The 19,497-nt window shown below is 36.4% G+C and overlaps 1 protein-coding gene across 2 annotated transcripts in view; it reads left to right on the top strand.

Annotated features, from left to right (window-relative positions):
• Positions 1–19,497, top strand: part of AMPH (amphiphysin) — a 195,941-nt gene that overhangs the window by 75,266 nt on the left and 101,178 nt on the right. For both annotated transcript variants that reach the window (XM_011376691.1, XM_011376690.1), the window contains exon 2: positions 5,354–5,434. In XM_011376691.1, coding sequence (XP_011374993.1) covers positions 5,354–5,434 — 81 coding nt within the window. The remainder of the gene's footprint in view (positions 1–5,353; positions 5,435–19,497) is intronic.

The raw sequence follows: 19,497 nt of genomic DNA, 5'->3' as shown, positions 1-19,497 counted from the left end.
TCTTCAGTATGTTAATATTTAAGTTAGAGACAGAATTGAACAGACATCCTTGTCTTCTTAGTACTCATTGTGATTTGCATTTTTCTAAAGGGAAAATGTCTAACATGGTAAATTTATTATGAATTCAAGAATTAGAAGATATTTGAAATATAACTCATTCCGTTCACCTGTTTAATGAATAAATCTCTTCTCTAGCACTTCTAACTATTGGTTAAGCGCAAATAACTCCTAGGACAGTGTGCTTATTACCTCTAACAACAAATTAAATTCCAGAAAACAATGATAAATGTTTTATGCAAAATTTTTCTTTATATAGCTTTTATCTGCTGATGCCGGTCCTTCAGATATTTAAAGACAGCTGTACTCTTTTCTCTGTGGTTGCCTCTTCTCTCCAGTAATATACCAATTGTATCAAATCATCCTCCTACCTAATGGTATCAACTCTCTTGCCTTTTTGGGACTCCCTTAGCTCGCTCCAAGTTGTTCGCGTGTGTTTACCAATCTGTCCACTGCAGAGACGTGTTCAGGACTGCTCTCCTGGTTGCTCTCATGCTTATTAGTGCAGCCTGAGATTACAGTAGGTCCTTTGGCAGCAACATCATTTTATTGAGTCATTTTGACTAAAGTCATTCCTTATTTCTACTTAAGGGCAGAAACCATGTATTCCTAGCATCCATCCTGTTGCATTTTGTTTAAAAGTTGGTACATAAATCTGGTACTTGAGTAATTACATTTTTGAGCTAAATTTTATCCCTGCTGAATTTCATCTTGTTGGAGAAAGTCTTTTTGTGAAACTTGGTTCAAATAATATAACATAGCCAATATCCTCCCTAGCTTTTTGTTAATGTAAGTTTATGCCATTGATGAAATTATTCAATATGATTAAATAATAATATCTGTAATAATAGTAGATATTTATTGAACATTAAATATATGCCAGGCATCATAGCTCAGCATTTCCATATGTATCCTCGGTAGTTCCATACAGTACTGTGAAGTAGATACCGTTAATACCCTCGTTTTACACATCAGCCATGAATCAGGTGTAGGTCCCCGAGGGCCGCTTCTGAAATCTTTCTTCTAGTTGATATTAATTCACACATCAGTATCTTTTGAGGAGAGTCTTTCAACCAGTTATGAACAAATAAACTTACTTGTACTAGAACCTAATACATAAATCTTTTATATACAAGATATCAGTATAATAAACTGTATTTATCTTTATGATTTTTCCTGATTAGTAACATAAAACCATTGAGAAATTATAGAAACCATACAAAATTGTAAAGCAAAGATAATAATGACCCTGAATCTTACCATCCAGAACAACCACTGTTAACTTTAAAGTATTTCTTAGCCTTCTTTTTGACACATATACATAATCTCATGTTTCTTGTCAATTCTTCCCTACATACAGTGCCCAATTCTTTCAGAACTGTGGCATTATCTGCTGCTTTTCAAAGAGACTCTTCTATAAGTGAGGAGATAATTAGTTAATATGAATGATTATTTGACTTTAATATTTATGTTACTGGATCTCTTCAGCTTTTTAAAATAATAAATTTGTAATGAGGAGTAATATGTGTTATGTATTATTCATATGTAATGTTGGCTTATGAAATGAAATTGAGTGATGTTGAGTAATTGGTAATGTGAGTGAATCTCTATTCAATTTTATTTTAAAAATGTGTCTTTGTTTATTAACCACCATATGCCTTTCTATCTTTAAATGACTTTCTAAGGACTAGGACCTCAGTGTCTCACCACTCGTCCAAACCACTGCTCTTTCTGTTACACTCTGCCTCCCTTGTATAAGAATGTCAAGAAGGCATTGGGCTTTGTGATCCTTTTTGAAAAATTAGGGTTTGATTCAAGAAGCCATAGTAAGACTTAAAAGAGGGAAGTAACATATCCAAAGGGGCATGTTAGAATAGAGAGTTTGGGAAAATGAAAAGGAAGGTGATAATGGTAGAATCTGATAGTTCAGCAAGGTAGGTCTTTAATCTCAGGTAAGAGATTAAAAATACATGGACGAAAAGAAACATAAATTTTATTATTATAAGAAAGCTCATCATGGTTTTTCATGGTCAAATTGAATATGTGAAAATAAAGGCAAATAATTCGGCAACTGTTCTGGATACCACTTTCTATGACCACATTAAAATTTTGATATCTAGAGAAGTTTGGCATTTATATTTCAGGACAATATTATAAGCATCTATTTTTTGGATGGATCAGCCCTTTGGTCCTGTCTTTGTGAGGAAGGCACCGTGAGGACTGGTTTAGAAGTACTGGGTTTGAATCTGGGTTCTGCCACTTACAAGTTGCCTGACCCCTCTCAGTCTCAATTCATTCATCTGTAAAATGGACATGAGCAAGCTAGTGTGAGTATCAGCTGAAATAATAGATGAATGTCCCTAATATATGAATGGCATGGAGAAGGTTCTCAGCAAAGGCTAGATCACTTCCTGCCTGTGTCCCATGTCTTTCCCACCTCTCTGTGGCTGCTGCAGTTAGGCAACTGATATTGAGATGTGGGTGTATAACTCAAGGAGCTTGGATTCTTTATTACTTCCCTTAGAAGAGAAAGTGTGGGCTTATAAGGTCATTCAATGATAATTCTTTTATCTCTCTTTACACCCAGGATCAGCTTTTGTTATTTTGCTATTTTTTTTAGTTATACTGTACAGTTGCTAGAAACATGAAAAGCAAGGAATTATGATTTTAAATTTATATAACAGACTTTCAGCAAAGGGTCTGCAGAAGATTCCCTCCACTGTTGTAGATGTGCAGCCTAGGAGATGTGCTATTCTTAGAGTATAGTAGCTTGTAGGAATTTTGGATGATTTTATGAGAATAAAAGTTTGATGTATAAATCCTATTTGCTTCTCATGAGAAGGAAAAGACTGGATGTGGGTGATGACAGAGGTATCAGACCTCAGAATGGGGATTTTCCTGATGGTTTCCAGTAATCCACTTACTGTGTGGTCCAAAATAAGTTTCAGATAGGAGTGTTGCAAGAAACAAAGAGGTAACGTGTAAATCACTTTCTGCAGTTTTGGCACATACTAGTTCCTCAATAAATGTTTGTCTCTTTTTTTCCTCCCACTCTCTGAGAAAAGAGTTCCTTTTCACTAACATGTAAGTTGTAGAACTGAGCATTAGACTGTTGCTGCTTGCTCATTAGAGTTTGATAGCCTACTCTGGCCTTTGTAAACTGCTACCATCAGATGAGGTGTTGCTGGTTCTCAAATGACTTTATCTGATCTAGAGAAATTAAAAATTTATGAATTAGTAGATTTTAAGAATTAGGAAAAAAATATGTGGTAAATACTAGGTGTCTTTACCCTGATACTTTAGTCCCCCGCCCGCCCCCCCGCCCCCCCGCCCCCCCCCACCTTTGTTTCTGTGGTAGGAGATCGTTTGGGAGAACTTTTTTTAAAAAAACAAAATGCAATAAAAAAATTCTTCTTAAAGTTATTAAACTTAGAATGAAAATATGGGAGTAGATAGGGGGAGACCGTGTAATAGGGCCAAGAATCACTATGTCACTGAATTTTACTTCTCTTGCAAGCAGCCTGTGTAATTTTGCTTTGCCTTATCTTTCTTACAATAGTAATAAAAATAATAATAACAATACTTTGCATTTGTATAACACTTCCAAGTTGATCCTGTTGTTAAAGTGTGATTCTTCAAAAGCTAAAGACAAAGTTTTCATATAAACATGAAATAAACATATGTCATAGATTTATTCAACTCGTTAAATAGTGAGACATCCACTGAGATGTTAAAACTGATTCAAAGTGTATTTGAGGAGCCGAGTATTTATGGACTATTTAATAAAGGGATTTTAGAATAAGATTGGTAAGTTAGATCCAAAATTGATAATGTCCTACAGGATCGTCAACTATAATCTTTGGGGTTAACTTTTCCATTGGACAGAAACTATTTGCATTTATTCCAAACAAAAATCTTCACATTAACTCCTGTCCCTATGGAATAGTAAATAGCTCAGACAATAGGAAGTTAATCAGAAGTGTAAGTCCAGCACTGCACCAAGGACACGCAGGGATCTCTTTTGTCTCTTCTCACGTTTTAGGTAACTTTTCTCACTCTGTCTTTGCGTTGAAAGGCATCATCAAAACTTGTTAATTTGTACAAGGTTATATCTTTGATTTTAGGAAACAAAGTATCATAGTCTGATATAAAACCTAGCCATAGAAAGTGCTTTGTGTGAGTGTATGTTTTAATGACCAAATGTTTATGTTTAATAAAAATATATTTAGTAATGCCATAGCGTATGTGTATTCTGAGAAGGTAATGTTTATGGAGTTTTTTATATTACTGAATAAGTTAGTGTTTTAGATATTAGATATGGGAATATTGAATAGTGAACCCAATTGTGGCTCTCAGGATCCTTCTGCTCTCTCTTGAAGTAACTGTCTGTGGTATCTCTAAGAACAGCTTCTCCTGGTACCAGTCCTGTGCTCTAGAACAGAACTACTGCTTAGTCCCACATCCATGATGAGATTTCCAATGATCTGTGCTTAGGCTACTTCTTTGGCTGAAATGTAGTCTGACACATTCCTGTCTGCTGAAAGTTCCAACACAATTGAAATAGCCTCCACAGAGCATTCCCTGAACTCAGCTGTAAGGGATGTTGTTAACAACACTTTGCAATTCCTCATGTTTCTTATTATATGTTGTCTTTGATTTGTTATCTGTGAATCTGACTTTGTCTACTCCATTAGATTATAAATTTCTTAAAATTAAGTGCTGGGGCCTTGTTTTATTCGTCTTTGTGTTTCTGGATAACCAGAGTTTAGCATGGGGCCTTCTGTAGCCCAGTGCCCTTGCAGGTGTTTATTCAGTTGATGGGGATGTCAGAAGATGGTGGGGGGAGAACTTACCATGTACCTGGTTCCAGTAATTCTAATACCATCCCTAAAAAGTGAATTAATACATTAGTCAAATAACTTTGGCTTGCTGTTTAACAAAAAATTGAGTACCTATTATGTATCAAGCATTGTTCCAGATGCTTTGGATAAAAAGAGAAGACATAGCTTTTATCTTTAAGTCATGTGCAGCCTACTGGAGGAAACAGATATGTAAATTAATAAATGCAATCTAGCATGACATTTGTTCAAGGTCACATAGCCTGTGAGTGGTGGAACTGTAATTGAAACCCAAGTGTGTTCAGCTCCAAAGCCACCAAAGCCAAGATGCTTCCAGAACAGAAAAACTAGCTGGGCTAAGAGTGAAGTCTCCTCAGAGGAGCAAAATAACAGCTTTGCTCTTCCTATCATTTGAAACAATTATTAAATCAAACCATTTTGTTTTATTTGCAAACTAGGTCCTTCAGAAGCTTGGGAAAGCCGATGAGACAAAAGATGAACAATTTGAAGAATATGTCCAGAACTTCAAACGGCAAGAGGTAAATTGCACTTGTTTAGTTTCTGGAGTGGGAAATGGGGTGATTATGTGTGTGTTTTAGCATATCTAAAATGCTTTAAGATTGAAGAAAGAACTTTATTAGACGTGGTGTTAACCTGAAAGTAATGCCTACTAGTTCTGTAGATTATGGAGCGCAAAGGACAAGGCAGTAGGCACTGCAGGAGAAGATTTACGTTTTAGAATCTCAGGAGATTAAAACATTGCTTCTCTGGAGCTTTTCAATATAGATTACTGAGCTACAGGAAAGATGATGTTTTTGGTGATTTATATTCCACTAAGTATTAGCAATAGTTAGATACTTTTGGCAAAATTACTTCAATTGCTGCCTGCTTCAAGATCATGCATTCTCAGTAGGGATTATATCTCCCCCATGAGGCTGAAAATTGGTTCTTGGTGGGTGAAAAAAATCATATTCTTTATCATGTAAACAGATATATACTCTATCTATGGCATTAAAATTTCATGGGGGTGGTGATATTAGGGAAAAATCTAAAACAGCTCCTTAGGGGAGGTGATAATGAAAAAAAGGTCGAGAAACACGATTTGTGATATTTGTTCCTTAAGTGGTCTAATAGACGCATAAATTTAAAAAAAACATGTTTTAAATTATTTGTTTATATCTCTAAGGCTTGGATAATTGGCTAGCATGCATGAATGCCAGGGAGAGGGAAGCACAAGTGGGCTCTCTGAGGTTAGAAGCTTCAGATCTGGAGGTCATTCTAGAGGTGGGGCGGGAAGAAGGCTGGGCCAGCAGGCTCTGGAACATGGGGTTTGGACACAGGGAAAATGTAAGGACATGGATTTACTTTCCTGTTGTCATTGGAGCTACCAGTGTCCACAGAGGAAATTGTGGCCTTAGGGATGAGTATGTGAGAGAAAAGAGAGGAGTGTTAGAGAAGAAAACAGTAATAGAGATAAAAATAGATTATGTCCAAATAACCGAATAATAGATTTATGAAGATAGAAAGGGAATTCCTAGAGAATGTTGGATCTAGGTCCACAGAATAAGGTGTCTCCCAGTCTCCTCCAGGAGAATAGATTTTCCATGTCTCCTGATGTTCTCATTTATTGAGTTCTTACATACTCTCTTGTGCAACAGGATAGATAATGTCCATACAATAGGAAAATGTTCATATAGGTCATTGTCTTGGATTGCAGTAACTTCCCACAGAAAAAAATTTGTCAAGCAGTACCCTGTTAATTTTCAGGACATTCCCAAATGTTTGCTTTAAGAGATTGGATTTGAATAGAAGTGACTCATATTTAACCATTTTTCCAACTTGAAAATTTATACTCTATCCTTCGAAACCTAGTTATCCAGCTTGGTGTGTCCCTATGGAGCGAATTAGTTCTTTACTCTTATTTTTTCCTCCATTACTTTTATGGTATTATGATGTTGTCAGCACCCCAGAAGGCTAACCTTGAGAAGCATCAAGTTCAGAAATGCGTTAATGACTAGGAAGCATTTTGCATTTTGCAGTTACAGTAAATTATTATTTCTCTTTTTTGGACTTTGTTGGAACCAGGTTAAGATTATTATTATTATTTTTTTTTTGTCTAAGGTACTAGAGAAAAGTACAGTTGACTAAATCATCAACTTCATCAGTTAAATGATCTGTGCCACAAGGAGCTGCAGCACGGGGTGACTTTATAATGCTACTCTACCATCTATTCCTGTGTAGGAATATCAACTATTTCATTTGTATAAAATGAAAATATATATGATTTATACATTTTCAAATAGTATGTTATCATTTTTGAAGATCAACACCTTAGTTCTCTCAAGAATATTAGCATATTTCAAGATCTGGGTAAAACATCAAAATTTGGGGAAATTTGCACAAGCAATTTTACTTTATAAAAGTGAAACAAATAGATTGGAAATGTAGAAATAGTATTTATCAGGGAATCTTCTGACTCCCTTTGGTTCTCTTTGAAAATAATTTTGCATCAAAAATATCTTGAATTGCACATACTCATTTCGATGTTTTTTATTTGTTTATGTCAAAAAAGTAAATTTATAGTCATTTTAGTGCGGTGAGGAGGAATGGTCCTTTAACTATCTGTATATTAGAAGGAGAGAAGGACAAAAGGAAGGGGGTGGGAGGAGGTATGGAGAGAGATTTATTAATTTTTTTATAGAAGCATATTAAAGCTTGGGAGGAAGAGCCAAACTGACTTTATTAACACTCTATATTGGGAAAATTGTGTCCCTTTAATCCCCAGTGTGTATTTGTGACCAATTCAGCATGGGTCACTGAAAAAGATGAGGTGTTTACATAAAACATTAATCTAGGAAGTAAGATTGCCCAACATGTGGTGACCTCTACAAGGCCTATGATTTTAGTATTAACATAATACCCGAAGATACTATTTACAATATGAGACAAACCATATTTGAATTTGTGCATTATGTTACAGTCATCTGATAACTCTCAATTGTACTTAATCAAAAGTAGCTTATTCTAGAATGCTCTAGAAAGAATTTATCTTGCTTTTATATTCCTTTTAATGCAATCATAAGGGTTGTCGTAATTATTGATTTATTTCCTGCTTGTTCATGTTGGAATCAAAGGTGGCAGAGGGTCTGTTTGAACTCTAGTTGAGGCTTAGCTTATATTTTATTCCAACCCCAAATTTTCTTTTTGATCCCAAACCTCTTTTTTCTAAAAGGTGGTTTGTGTTGGACCAAGAACATGGATAATGGGTCTGTACATACTCTCTCCATTGCTGTAGTTTTTGTGGTCTAGCTTTTATAAACTGCTCAGTTAGGAAAAGAAGGAAACAGTGAACTCCTCTACCAAGAATTTGGGATTTTCTGTGACGATTTAGTGCTACGGAGAGCAAAGATTATAGAAATCCAAAGGAATAACAAAGTCTGACTTCAACATTTCCTCCCCAGAGGTTTATTTTTCTTTGTATTTTTCGTCTCTTAACCAGTGTCACTAACGAGTAGCAGAATTGGCTGGTGTGAATATTGGCTGCTTTCAGTGCACCTGGTTGCTGGCTGACGGATCTGTTAATGATCAGAGAAAAGGTCCCACAGTGGAAGGAAGAGCTTTGGCTTCTCTCCCTCCTTCCTGTTAATAACTGCCCCCACTAAGCCATGCCTATGACAGCAAGTGTGATTGTCCCCACTAAGCCATGCCTATGACAGCAAGTTACTAATTAAAACAAGTAACTAGTAAGCGAAAGGCTGGTTGGGCATCAAAAAACCGACTATTTGATCATTTTCAGTGAGTACAGAAAGGTGCTACAGAAAGGTACAATCTGAAAACAATGCTTCAAATAAAGGAAAAGGGAATATCAATTCTCACCATCTGCAGAGCTTCTCATTCTCTCTTTTAAATACCATAGCTGTGTAGTTCTGCTGCTTTTCTCTATGTCTGCCACCAAGACACAGCCTAACTTTGGTGTTATACAAATGAAGAAGAAAAGGAACATTGGGACCTTGAAATCCTCTCCAGTGGTGAGAATTCGGAGGCAGTGATTCCAATTATTAGGATAATCCACTGACTGAGAGCTGGAGTCATGTCTTCTCTCTGATTGCTCCTCAGCCCAGGGATACTGTCTGGCTGCTTTCATCTTTTAATCTCCACGGGATCCAGGATTTGCACATAAGCTTAAAAATTTGTTAAACTTGAAGTGGAACTGGTGGCAGAAATCATCGTTTCCAACACATTCCCAGAGCAGGTTTTTATTTCTGGCATTGAAGAGATGTTGAATATTATATGAAATTTGGTATTCAGTTTCACAACATTTTTTAGTACATATGTACATAAATAGTTAAAAATAAAACTTACAGAATAGATGTTTTAAAAAAATATAAATACAAAATATACTCCCACATTGTGTTCACATGTAGATAAAATTTTTATTTATAGCAAATCACATTTACATTCTGAAAAATTTTGCAATTTGCTTGAACCAATAGGCCCAGCAGATACCTTAGGACTTTTTTTTTTAAACCACAGATAACCATGATGTGAATATGAATATGTTACTGTATCCACCTTTCATTATATTAATAGTGACTTTTCTCTGAAATAACTGTTGCCTTGACTACATGTGAGCCCATGAGGTCTCTTTTGGGTAACGATCCGGTTCTAAATGCCAGCATCCTAGCCCAGAGTGTGGAGAACCTCATTCAGCCAACAGAGCCTCCTGTCAGGTCACTACACCTTCTGGACTCTGAGTCAGAACCTCAGGTGGTGGGTTTTGTACCCACCAGAACAGTGTTTTTCAAATTGACAGCTCCACCAGAATCACCCAGAAGGCCTGGGTACAGCATAGATTGCTGGCCCCGCCCCTGGAGTTTCCAATTCTATAGGTCTGGGGTGAGGCCTGAGAATTTGCATTTCTGACAAGTTTCAAGATGATGTAAATTATGCTGGTCTGGGGACAACACATGGAGGACCAGTTCTTTGTTTCTATTCATACAGTGTTTTTTTTCCAAGCACTTCCTCTGACTAGCTCTTGAAACTTCTCATTATATGTCTGGTGTCTATTTTTAGTGTTGTCATGACAAAATATGGTCATGCTCTGACTTACCTGTGATCTGCATATCTCAAATCTGCTATGAGGATCTTATCTTTACCAGGCATGATTTTGGATGCAGTGGCAGAGTTCCCTTCTTCCCAAGGTTGTTGATCTTGGAAACTGATGCCCCTGGAAGAGATAAAATATGTGCTGCTTACACCTTAATGAGTTTAATAGGCTCTTCCTAGGTACTCGGGCTTAATGGGGGGAGCATATAGAAAGCATTAGAACTCTAGATGGAGGATCCTGAGAAAAAAATGAAAAGTACTTATTTAGGGTCAGATAAGTGCAGCAAATATAAAGCCTTGAAAATGAAAAGATCTTTCAATGCAGTTGAATTAGCCAGTTAGCTTCATGTGCTCATTCCCAGCAGGATCACCACAGAAGTGACGCTGTGTTCTTTCCAGTCCCCGACATGAGAAGGCACAGGACATTGATTTGCACTGTTACTACTTTGTCAGCTTTTATCACTTGGTTAATAGAATGCTGTCTTCCAAGTTTCTCAAGTATAAAGTTTTTGTAGTTTTAAATTAAGTAATTAGTAAGTATTTGGTGAGGATATACTTTGAGACTATAAATATCCTGTTTGTTATCAAACTTTCACCTACTAGTTTTCTCAGTGAAGCTTCTTGTCTGAAATCAGTTATTACTCTGATGGTTGCTAACTGGTGATTTTTTTTCTAATTCTTTCTGCATTTATTAATTAGCCTTCTATTCTATAGTAAAACTCTCTCTTCTCTGTTGATTAATTATCTCAGTATAGACTTATAGATTCCTATTTTATTTAATGAGTTATAATACATTATTATTAATTTTGAAATACAATTGCCCAAAAATTGGCCAATGGAAACTCTTAGGAGTTGACTCCTGTGTTCTTTTCACATATCCCCATCATTCTTTTCTTACTTTTGGGTACAGGATTTTCCAGATTCGCATTATGCTTTTCTTACCCACCCTTGGAATCAGTGGTTTCTCCAAGGAGTCTTGTTTTCTGTTAGTGGATAATGGCATTTAGAAACCAAGATCTGGGTGCTAGGTGAACTCTTTGCTTCTAGGGTATTATGCTTCTAGGCCTTCTAACAGAACAGAATATACCCAAACACACACACTCACACACAGATTTATATACATAGACATCTATATTTTTTATTTCTCATCTATCTGAAGCCACGATTATCTCCTGCTTTACTTGAACCTTCCCTCTTCCCGTATTTATACCTCCTTTGAGAGTGAGAGTTCTGGCTTCCATTATTTTCAATGTATGTATTTATTTGTGCAGTCCCCTTTATGTAACCTATCTTCTGACCATGTGGGCCATCTCTTCATCTCCTGTGTTGCACCAGCCAAGAGTGTTTTCTGCTCTCTGGCTATGGGCTGATTCATATTCGCCTGTACTTTTCTCCTCCAGGCCCATTGGCCAATACTCACCACCCACTCAGCACACCAGCTGAGAGTTCCTCCTTGCCTAGTGGCATGCCTGTTAAGGGTTCTCTCTACCCTGGCTTCTGGCACCATGCCGTCTGAGAGTTTCCCACCACCCCCAATAACTCTGGCAGTGCAGCAGTGGAAATAACTCAATTATTGAATGTTGGCACCTAATGCAGTTTTATAATGGGGGTCTATTAAAACATACATGTCTATGGAGTATACTAAATGATAATCATTATTAATGTCCTAAAAGAAAGTTAGCAGTTATATAGTCTTTTGACTTATTGGACAATCTGCTTTTTACACTGTAATAGGATGATACTCATTAATTAAAATGTAAGCAAATTATAATTAATTATGTAAAAATGTAATTAATTAAAAATGGTTTATTTGCATTTATATTTAAATAATTAAAATGTGGCTCTCTCACCTTATCAGGAATTTAAGAGAGATGTAGTAGTAGTAAGTTTCACAGAATGGTAGAATTGACCCTAATTACCCTTGTTCTTTTATGGCCATTGAGGGAAATCACAGTAGAATTCTCAATGGTAGGATGAGGGCTTAGTTGTGCCAGGGAAGCTCTGGTACAAATTATGGGTTTATTATTTATAGAGCATATTCCTCTTGTTGTCTATTTTAATGTGTTTATCTAAAATAGACATTATTCCAGGTCACATATTTGAAAAATGAAATCATTTGTTCAGGGTGAGGAGAAGGTATAAAAATAAAATATTTAAATTATGTTAAAAATATTTAAAATTATGTTTAAATATTTAAATTATAGGTCTCTTTAAGATCACAGTAGTCAAAGTATTTGAAATTCAGTGCCATGACATTAATTAACTATGTTATAATCAGACAGTGGGACTGTCTGATTGTCTTCATGTTCAGTTTATTGCCCATTGGTAGACACCTTTTAGCAGAACACACATGCTTTAAATTGAATCAGTCTTACCTTTGGGTCCTTTATATAATGAACAAGGCTGTTAAATGGTGAGTGTTAACCTAAAAATAAAAGGCCTTTTAAAGTGAGAGGCAGCAAGCATTTATTGATCAATAAGAAGAGCTACTTTGGAAGCATTGTTTCAGACAGAAACCCAAATGATGTTATCATTAGGCAATAAAGACACTATATTTATGAAATGAGGAAGGGGAATAATTACATCAATAGAAGAAGGCAAATAACAGAACATAGTGATATTCATTCTAAACAGTGTTTTTAATTTTCGGTCCAGTAGTCTTCAGAACAATAGTCATAATAACTGCTTTCTTGATACCTTTGCAAACAGTTCTTTTGTGAGACATAAGGTTCTCAGGCCCAGTCCAAAGGTTATTTTGTCCTGTTTTAACATTCTAAAGGCTTGAGACATAAGTCATACAAGGCAAATCCTCTGTCATTGCAACTCTTGCTCCATTTTAAAGTGGCTTCATTTATATTATTGCTTACAAGGGAAAGGAAAGTGTTTTGATGGTGGTTGAAGACTCACCAAGGTCTTAAGTGGACATGACAGATGAAGAGGACAGAGTTCCAGTGACATTTCAGCAAAGTGTATGAAAGGGAAGCTCCTACTGAAAGTAACGCTTCATATGAAACCTCTCTAACAGAGAATGAGTAGTCTGTAGATCAAGAAAGGAACATAGAAATGGGGTGGGTGATAATTTTTCTTTTCCTTTAATAATGTGCAATAAAGCAAGACATGAATGCATAGAGAGGTGTGTTATACTCAGTCTGTATTTATCCCAAAACCTCTCTAACCAATAAGCTTTGCCATTCTTAAAAAATATGTCTATTCCACATATACATCTTAACACAAAAATGTCTCTGACCTTTATTCTGGGATAGTTCCCTTAAGTTACCCTCTTAAGAATATGTATTTTCATGACTTGGAGAGAGTTCTTCATTGGTCTTTGTCTTTAATCAGTTCCCTGCTCTGTAGCAGGAGTCCCCAACCTTTTTGGCACCAGGGACTGGTGCTCCTATGAGAATCCAGTGCCCGACGAGTTGAAGTGGAGCTGAGATGGTGACGCTAGTGCTGCGGAGTGGCTGCAAATATAAATGAAGCTCTGATAGCTGGCCCGTCACTCACCTCCTGCTGTATGGACCAGTTCCTAACAGGCCATGGACCAGTACTGGTCTGCAGCCTGGGGTTGGGGACCCTGGCTCTACAGGACACAGGTAATTTGTAGCTTCAAATTATTTTGGGCTCACATTCAGAGCACTAAACCTTTCTTTAGCCATATCCTGATTTGGTCACACTACCCTGTATAATATTTAGCAGATACAGCCTGTCAGTTGTGCAAGTGGCTTTTTACTTTACATATCACATTAAGAAGGCTGCTCAGAGTTAAGGTGCTCTGGTGTAATTAAAGGCAGAAAGGAAATTGGTGGAGTGAATAGTTGGTGATCTGTGTCTGATGGTGTCATTTAGGGACTGCTTGCTTCTAAGCTCTTCTTCCACTTTCTTCACTGCAAATGCTTCCTTATCATTGGACTGTCCTTGCCTGACTGGCATCTCCATCTGTCCAAGTCCCTCCCATCTTTCTTTAACGTCAACTTACAAGATATTTCCTGCTTATTGTATTTCTAGTCCCCTCAGCTAAGATCTCTCTTTCTCTGTGTACTCTAGTAGTACATTATTCATGTTCATTAAAATAGCTTGTCTCAGTTTTCTTATATGAAAGTTATTGTGTATCTTTGTCCTCATTAGATTATAAAATATTTAAAGGAAGACATCTTGTCTTAGTCATTTAATAAAAATCTTCCATACACTCTAGCACTTGCTAGGTGTTTAGTGTATTCTTCTTTGTCACACACATTCTCTGTGTTCACTCTTTATCATGGATATTACATGCCTCCTGACTCATTCAATATCAAAGCCCCTCTTCATTGTCATTTATTGACCTCTTTTATTTTAACTTTTAGCAGCAAAATATCCCTTAGAGAATGTCTTACATAGCCTGAACTTGATTCTAATATGTGTTGTAGAGACTAGAGCAGGGATCTGGTCCCTCTGTGGATTATAAAACTGCCCTGGTTCCATGCTACTTCATATCCATCTGCTGTGACTTGTAGGATTTACAATCTTTTAAGAGCTTTACTAACTTAGTATATAAGTAATTTTAATGTTTTTCAATCATCGAATTCCAATTATGTTCTTCAATTTGCAGATTTTTAAAAAAGTGTATTGTGTTTTGGAGCAAGCTCATTTTTTTCTACTAGGATATTTTTACCACATATATGTAATTGATAACAGCAACAGCTACTCGTTTCTGAGAAGCTTCTGAGAGAATTGTGAGTCTTTTCTGAATTTATGCTAGATTTCCATTAAAATTTAAATTTAATAACCATACAGAATTCTATAGGAGAATTTGTATATGTCTGCATTTCTGGAAATAATGTTTACCTAAAGGTACTACTAGTTCTAGCTAGCTAGAAGTTTCTGTGAAAATTCTGTAATATTGGAAACTGTCTTAGTGTGCAAATATTTTCCAACATTTAAAATATTTTCTCTTAATGTCAACTTTCAAGGGCATTTTTAGGTTATTTGATAGATGACAGCATTTGAATGCCTGTTTATAATAATAATATGCAACTATCTAGACATCTATTTGCCTTATATTTATTGAATATCTTCTGCATGCCAGGAATGGATCTAGGTATTGGGTAATCTTCACTGAATCAGACACACAAAAGTTACTGCTATTGTGGATCATATATTCCAAAACAGGGAGCAGACAGTAAATAAGCAAAACACAATAAATAAGCTGATTATACTGTCTACTAGAAAATGATGAGAGCTATGGGGCGGGGGCGGAAACAAGTAAATAGAGAATAAATAGAGCAAGATGAAAGGTATCAGGAGGCAAATTTCAAGTTTTGCTTCAAAAGGGAGTGAATAAATAAGACTTGTAGCTGGGGGAGGAAGTGAGGTCAAGAAAACATTTTCTTAATATGTCAGAAACATATATTTACTAATAGGACCCATTTAGTAGAAAGGAAAATATGATGAATCAAGGAGGAGATAGGATCTGGGGGGATTGACTTGAGCCGTGAGCAAGATACTTCATTGAAGATAACAGGTTGAAAGCCAAGTATAACTTCCCTCTGGATAAGTGTCTATCAAAAGCATTTCTTGGCTGACTCACATATAAGTATTTAGTGTCTATTAAGCACAAGGCATTGGAAACAAAATGATAAACAACTCAGACATATTTCCTGTCCTTATTAAACTTGTGGTCTAACGTGCTAAAGTCTTTTTTATTTTAAGTAATAGAAGTAGTAGAAAAAAGACAAAATTCTGAGATGATGTTACTGTCCTATCATGTTACATTTTGGTTTCACTGGTTAACATTAACACATGCATGTATTCTCACCCCAATTGATAATTTTAGAAAAAATGATTTCTACATCTTCCCACAATCTCATTTCCAGCTAGACTCTGCAGGCTCAATGGATGTCTACTGGTTGTTACTGCAAAGGCTTTTCCTCTGTAGAGCTGCTTGAATGGTATACTCGATGTTCATGAAATGGTTATATGATTGGCTTTGAAATTCTTAACTTTACTGATTTGTATTGTTATGTTCACTGTATGGCAAAAAAGTAAGAGATTATAATTTGTCCACTAATCCCCTAGTTAAGACTGTCAGTCTCTTTTTTATATTATTCTTATGGAAAAATACGTATTGTACATATAGAGTCTTGATTTAGAGTTTCTTTTTGATAAGTTTAACCCACCACAATTGCCAAATCAATTGACTTCTATGGGAGGAGGCAGATAGTAGAAACCAGTAAATGTCACAAGAATGTGCTGGCCCCTGTTCTTCGAATTTCCCTTCATGTTTTATGATCTCTTCATTTATTTCATTTATGGCACATCCATTAAACCTCCTCCATTAGGGAGTTGCTGTTGATGGTGCAAGATGGAGGAAAGAAACTGAAAACGTTCATTGGAGAACTTGTCCATCTTTTGTCTTCTTTACTTATTTCTTTCATTCCATCTACAAGATATCTCTTCGGCTATGGCCTACATAAATAAAAAGCTTTAGCCGAAACCTAACTAAAATTTGACCCAAACTACCAATGTTCCAGGCATCACTGTTTGTGCCATTCCCTATGGAGCCATTTAAGAAATCACTTCTAGTGGAAGCTCTTTATGTTATTGCTCTAAAGGTTTCCTTTCATCCAGCCTATTCTGCTACTTATCTTTAACTGTGTTTTACTTTACTATGTTAATTAACTGGGGAATGTTTAGCATCTCATCCCTCAGCATTCATTTCGAGACCTATTCTATATATCTTCCACTTCTTGTGAAGTGAGCTTATTAGCTAGTTTAAGTGCTCCTCTCTAAATAGTCCCCAGATTGACTGTACTGTTCTGATAATGGGATGTAGAGAATTAAACATATCTGTCCTCAAAGCCTAGGGAGACTTCTGAAATGTTGTGAACATCTGCATAGATGAGCTGCAGTTGATGCTCAGATTTGCATCAGTATTGTTGGTTCCCATTGTGTGCAATGCTCTTACTCATAAGTTACTCTGTAGATTCCCATGGCTGATTTTCCACTGAAGTAGAAACCTAAGTGATGAAGATGTGTTATCAGGAATGTCTATGGTAACTGACTGGAACCTGGAGGCAGACCTCTTTTTTTATTATTATTTATTATTATTCATGCCTATAGCATCTGATCTTCCTAGGTGGTCTCCCTTCCAAGTACTAACCAGGCCCGACCCTGCTTAGTTTCCAAGATCAGACATAAGGCTTGTTCAGGGTGGCATGGCCATAGACCATGGATTGTGGCTCCACTGGGGTGCGAACCCAGGATCTCTGTGTGTAAAGCAAAGATACATAGTATAGTGATTGCACTATACTATGGAACACATCCTGGAGGCAGACATTTTTAAGGGTCTTTTTGGCTATCTCATACTAGAGCTACATACTGGAGTGTCCATCGACACACTGGTGTCAGTTAAATGATAGACACAGTGAAAAATTATAGTAGGTGTGCCCAGATAACCATTAGAAACAGCTGGAGGCCTTTTAAAAATACTGATTCCTGGGTCTTACTTTACACTTCTGAATCAGGTCACACATTTGACAGTGTCTCTGAAGAGTCAAATGATAGTTAACAACTTGGATGCAAGCCTGAGATTGCACCAATATAGTAAATTCAATGGTTTCCTTAATCATCTATTTGAATGTGTTCCTAAATCTGGATAATTATAAGAATTTTCTCAGGAGCTTTAGAAATTTATAGATTCCCAAGCCATACCTGGCTGGCTTAGGTAAAAGCAGTAAAGTCTTTTGCTAAGACTTTTCCACAAGTAGGCTTTGGCATTTGCAAAGTGTTTTGTACACTGTTTCACTTGATTCTCATAGTGATTATAACTATAATTCTGCTTTCTGTATGAGAAAACCGAGCATATGCCACAAAAGCTTTTAACTTGGGAATGATCTTGATTATCCTTTTGGCCATTGGTATTCACTGCTTTTTTGTTTCCTCATAGTCATTTACTATATTGACTTGGTGTTTCTCATATGTATTGTTAGGCAATTCTTATATGTCTGCATAAATTATTTCTGTCTACTTTAGGATCATTTATTTCTGCAATATTTAAAGACATAAAAAACCTTCTGAAAAACATAAATTAAAAACAAGGAAGCATTCTAAATTTCCCAGTAGCTTGTTTTGGGGGAATTTTTGTGTATTCTTCATAAAGATATTTCTTTGTAATATGATGTCGCAGACTTTGTTAAGTCAAATATTTATGAAACACCCACTCTTCACACAGTTTATCATTTAAAAAGTATCAGGTAGAGTAATAATAGTGACATCCAACATTTACTGAATGCATACTGTGTTCCTGCTTTACATGAACTTATGCATGCCAGAAATGGATCTAGGTATTGGGTACTTTACATGGACTTTACATGTACTCTCCCTCAGATTTCATGAGAGCCTTCGGAGTGAATGGTATTATCACCTTTATTTTACAGCTGAGGAACCAGAGGCCTTGAGAGGTTAAATGACTTGCCCAAGGTTATACAGTTAGAAGGAGTAGAGGGCAGATTTTAAAGCCAGGCAGTACAGTCCCCAAAACCACTAACTTAACCACTGTGTTATATGAATCACATTGAATGTACTCTATGGAATTGTGAGCTATTAAGAAAAGTAAGTGAACTATTAATATTTTTATTTGTATATTAGGACTGTATCATGAGAACACAGAAAATGCTGCCTTTAGTTAAATTATTCTCCTTGATCAGCAGTTGATTCTTCTTGGATGGCTTCATGAATCATCAGCTGACATACATGCCTTTGCAGCCTGGGGACATAGAGGACAGTGGTCAAGCATTTGGTCTCTTGAGGCAGACTACGGGATTTAAGTAAGAGACTACCCAGTCTTCGTGTGACCTTTGGGCAAGTTTTTCAGCCTTTGTGCCTCAGTTTTCTCATTCGTAAGAATGTGTCAACCTCATAAAGTTATTATAAGGATTATGAGTTAATAGAGCTGTAACACTTAGAACAGTACCTGGAACAAAGGGCCCACTCAGTGTTAGACTTTGTTATTATATTTCTATATTAATGTCTTGCTTTGAGGACATTGTTATGACTGATTGTATCCCCCCTAAATTTATATGTTGAAGTCCTGACCTCCCCAGTACACCTCAGAATATAAGGAAAAAGGGCCATTAAAGGGGTAATTAGGATCAAATGAGGTTATATAGGTGGATTCTAATCCAATATGACTAGTACCCTTATAAGAAGTGAGAAAGATACAAAGGATGAACACATACAGAAAAAAGGTCATGTGAGGACACAGTGGGAAGGAGACTGTCTGCAAGCCAAGGAGAAACCAAACCTGCCAACAACACCTTGGTCTTGGGCTCCAAGCCTCCAGAACTGTGAGGAAATAAATTTCTGTTGTTTCAGCCACCGTGTCTCTGGTATTTTGTTTTGGCAGTCCCAGCAAACTAACACGGACATGATAAATGTCAGTTTCAAAAAACATTCTGGATGTTATATGATGACTGGAGTAATGAGAGACATGGCACTCCCTTTCTTCTCAGTAATGCAT

This window comes from Pteropus vampyrus, unplaced genomic scaffold (genome assembly GCF_000151845.1).
Source record: "Pteropus vampyrus isolate Shadow unplaced genomic scaffold, Pvam_2.0 Scaffold302, whole genome shotgun sequence".
Taxonomy (NCBI): Eukaryota; Metazoa; Chordata; class Mammalia; order Chiroptera; family Pteropodidae; genus Pteropus; species Pteropus vampyrus.
The sequence above is the reverse complement of the archived record's forward strand: the minus strand, read 5'-3'. Positions and strand labels throughout refer to the sequence as shown.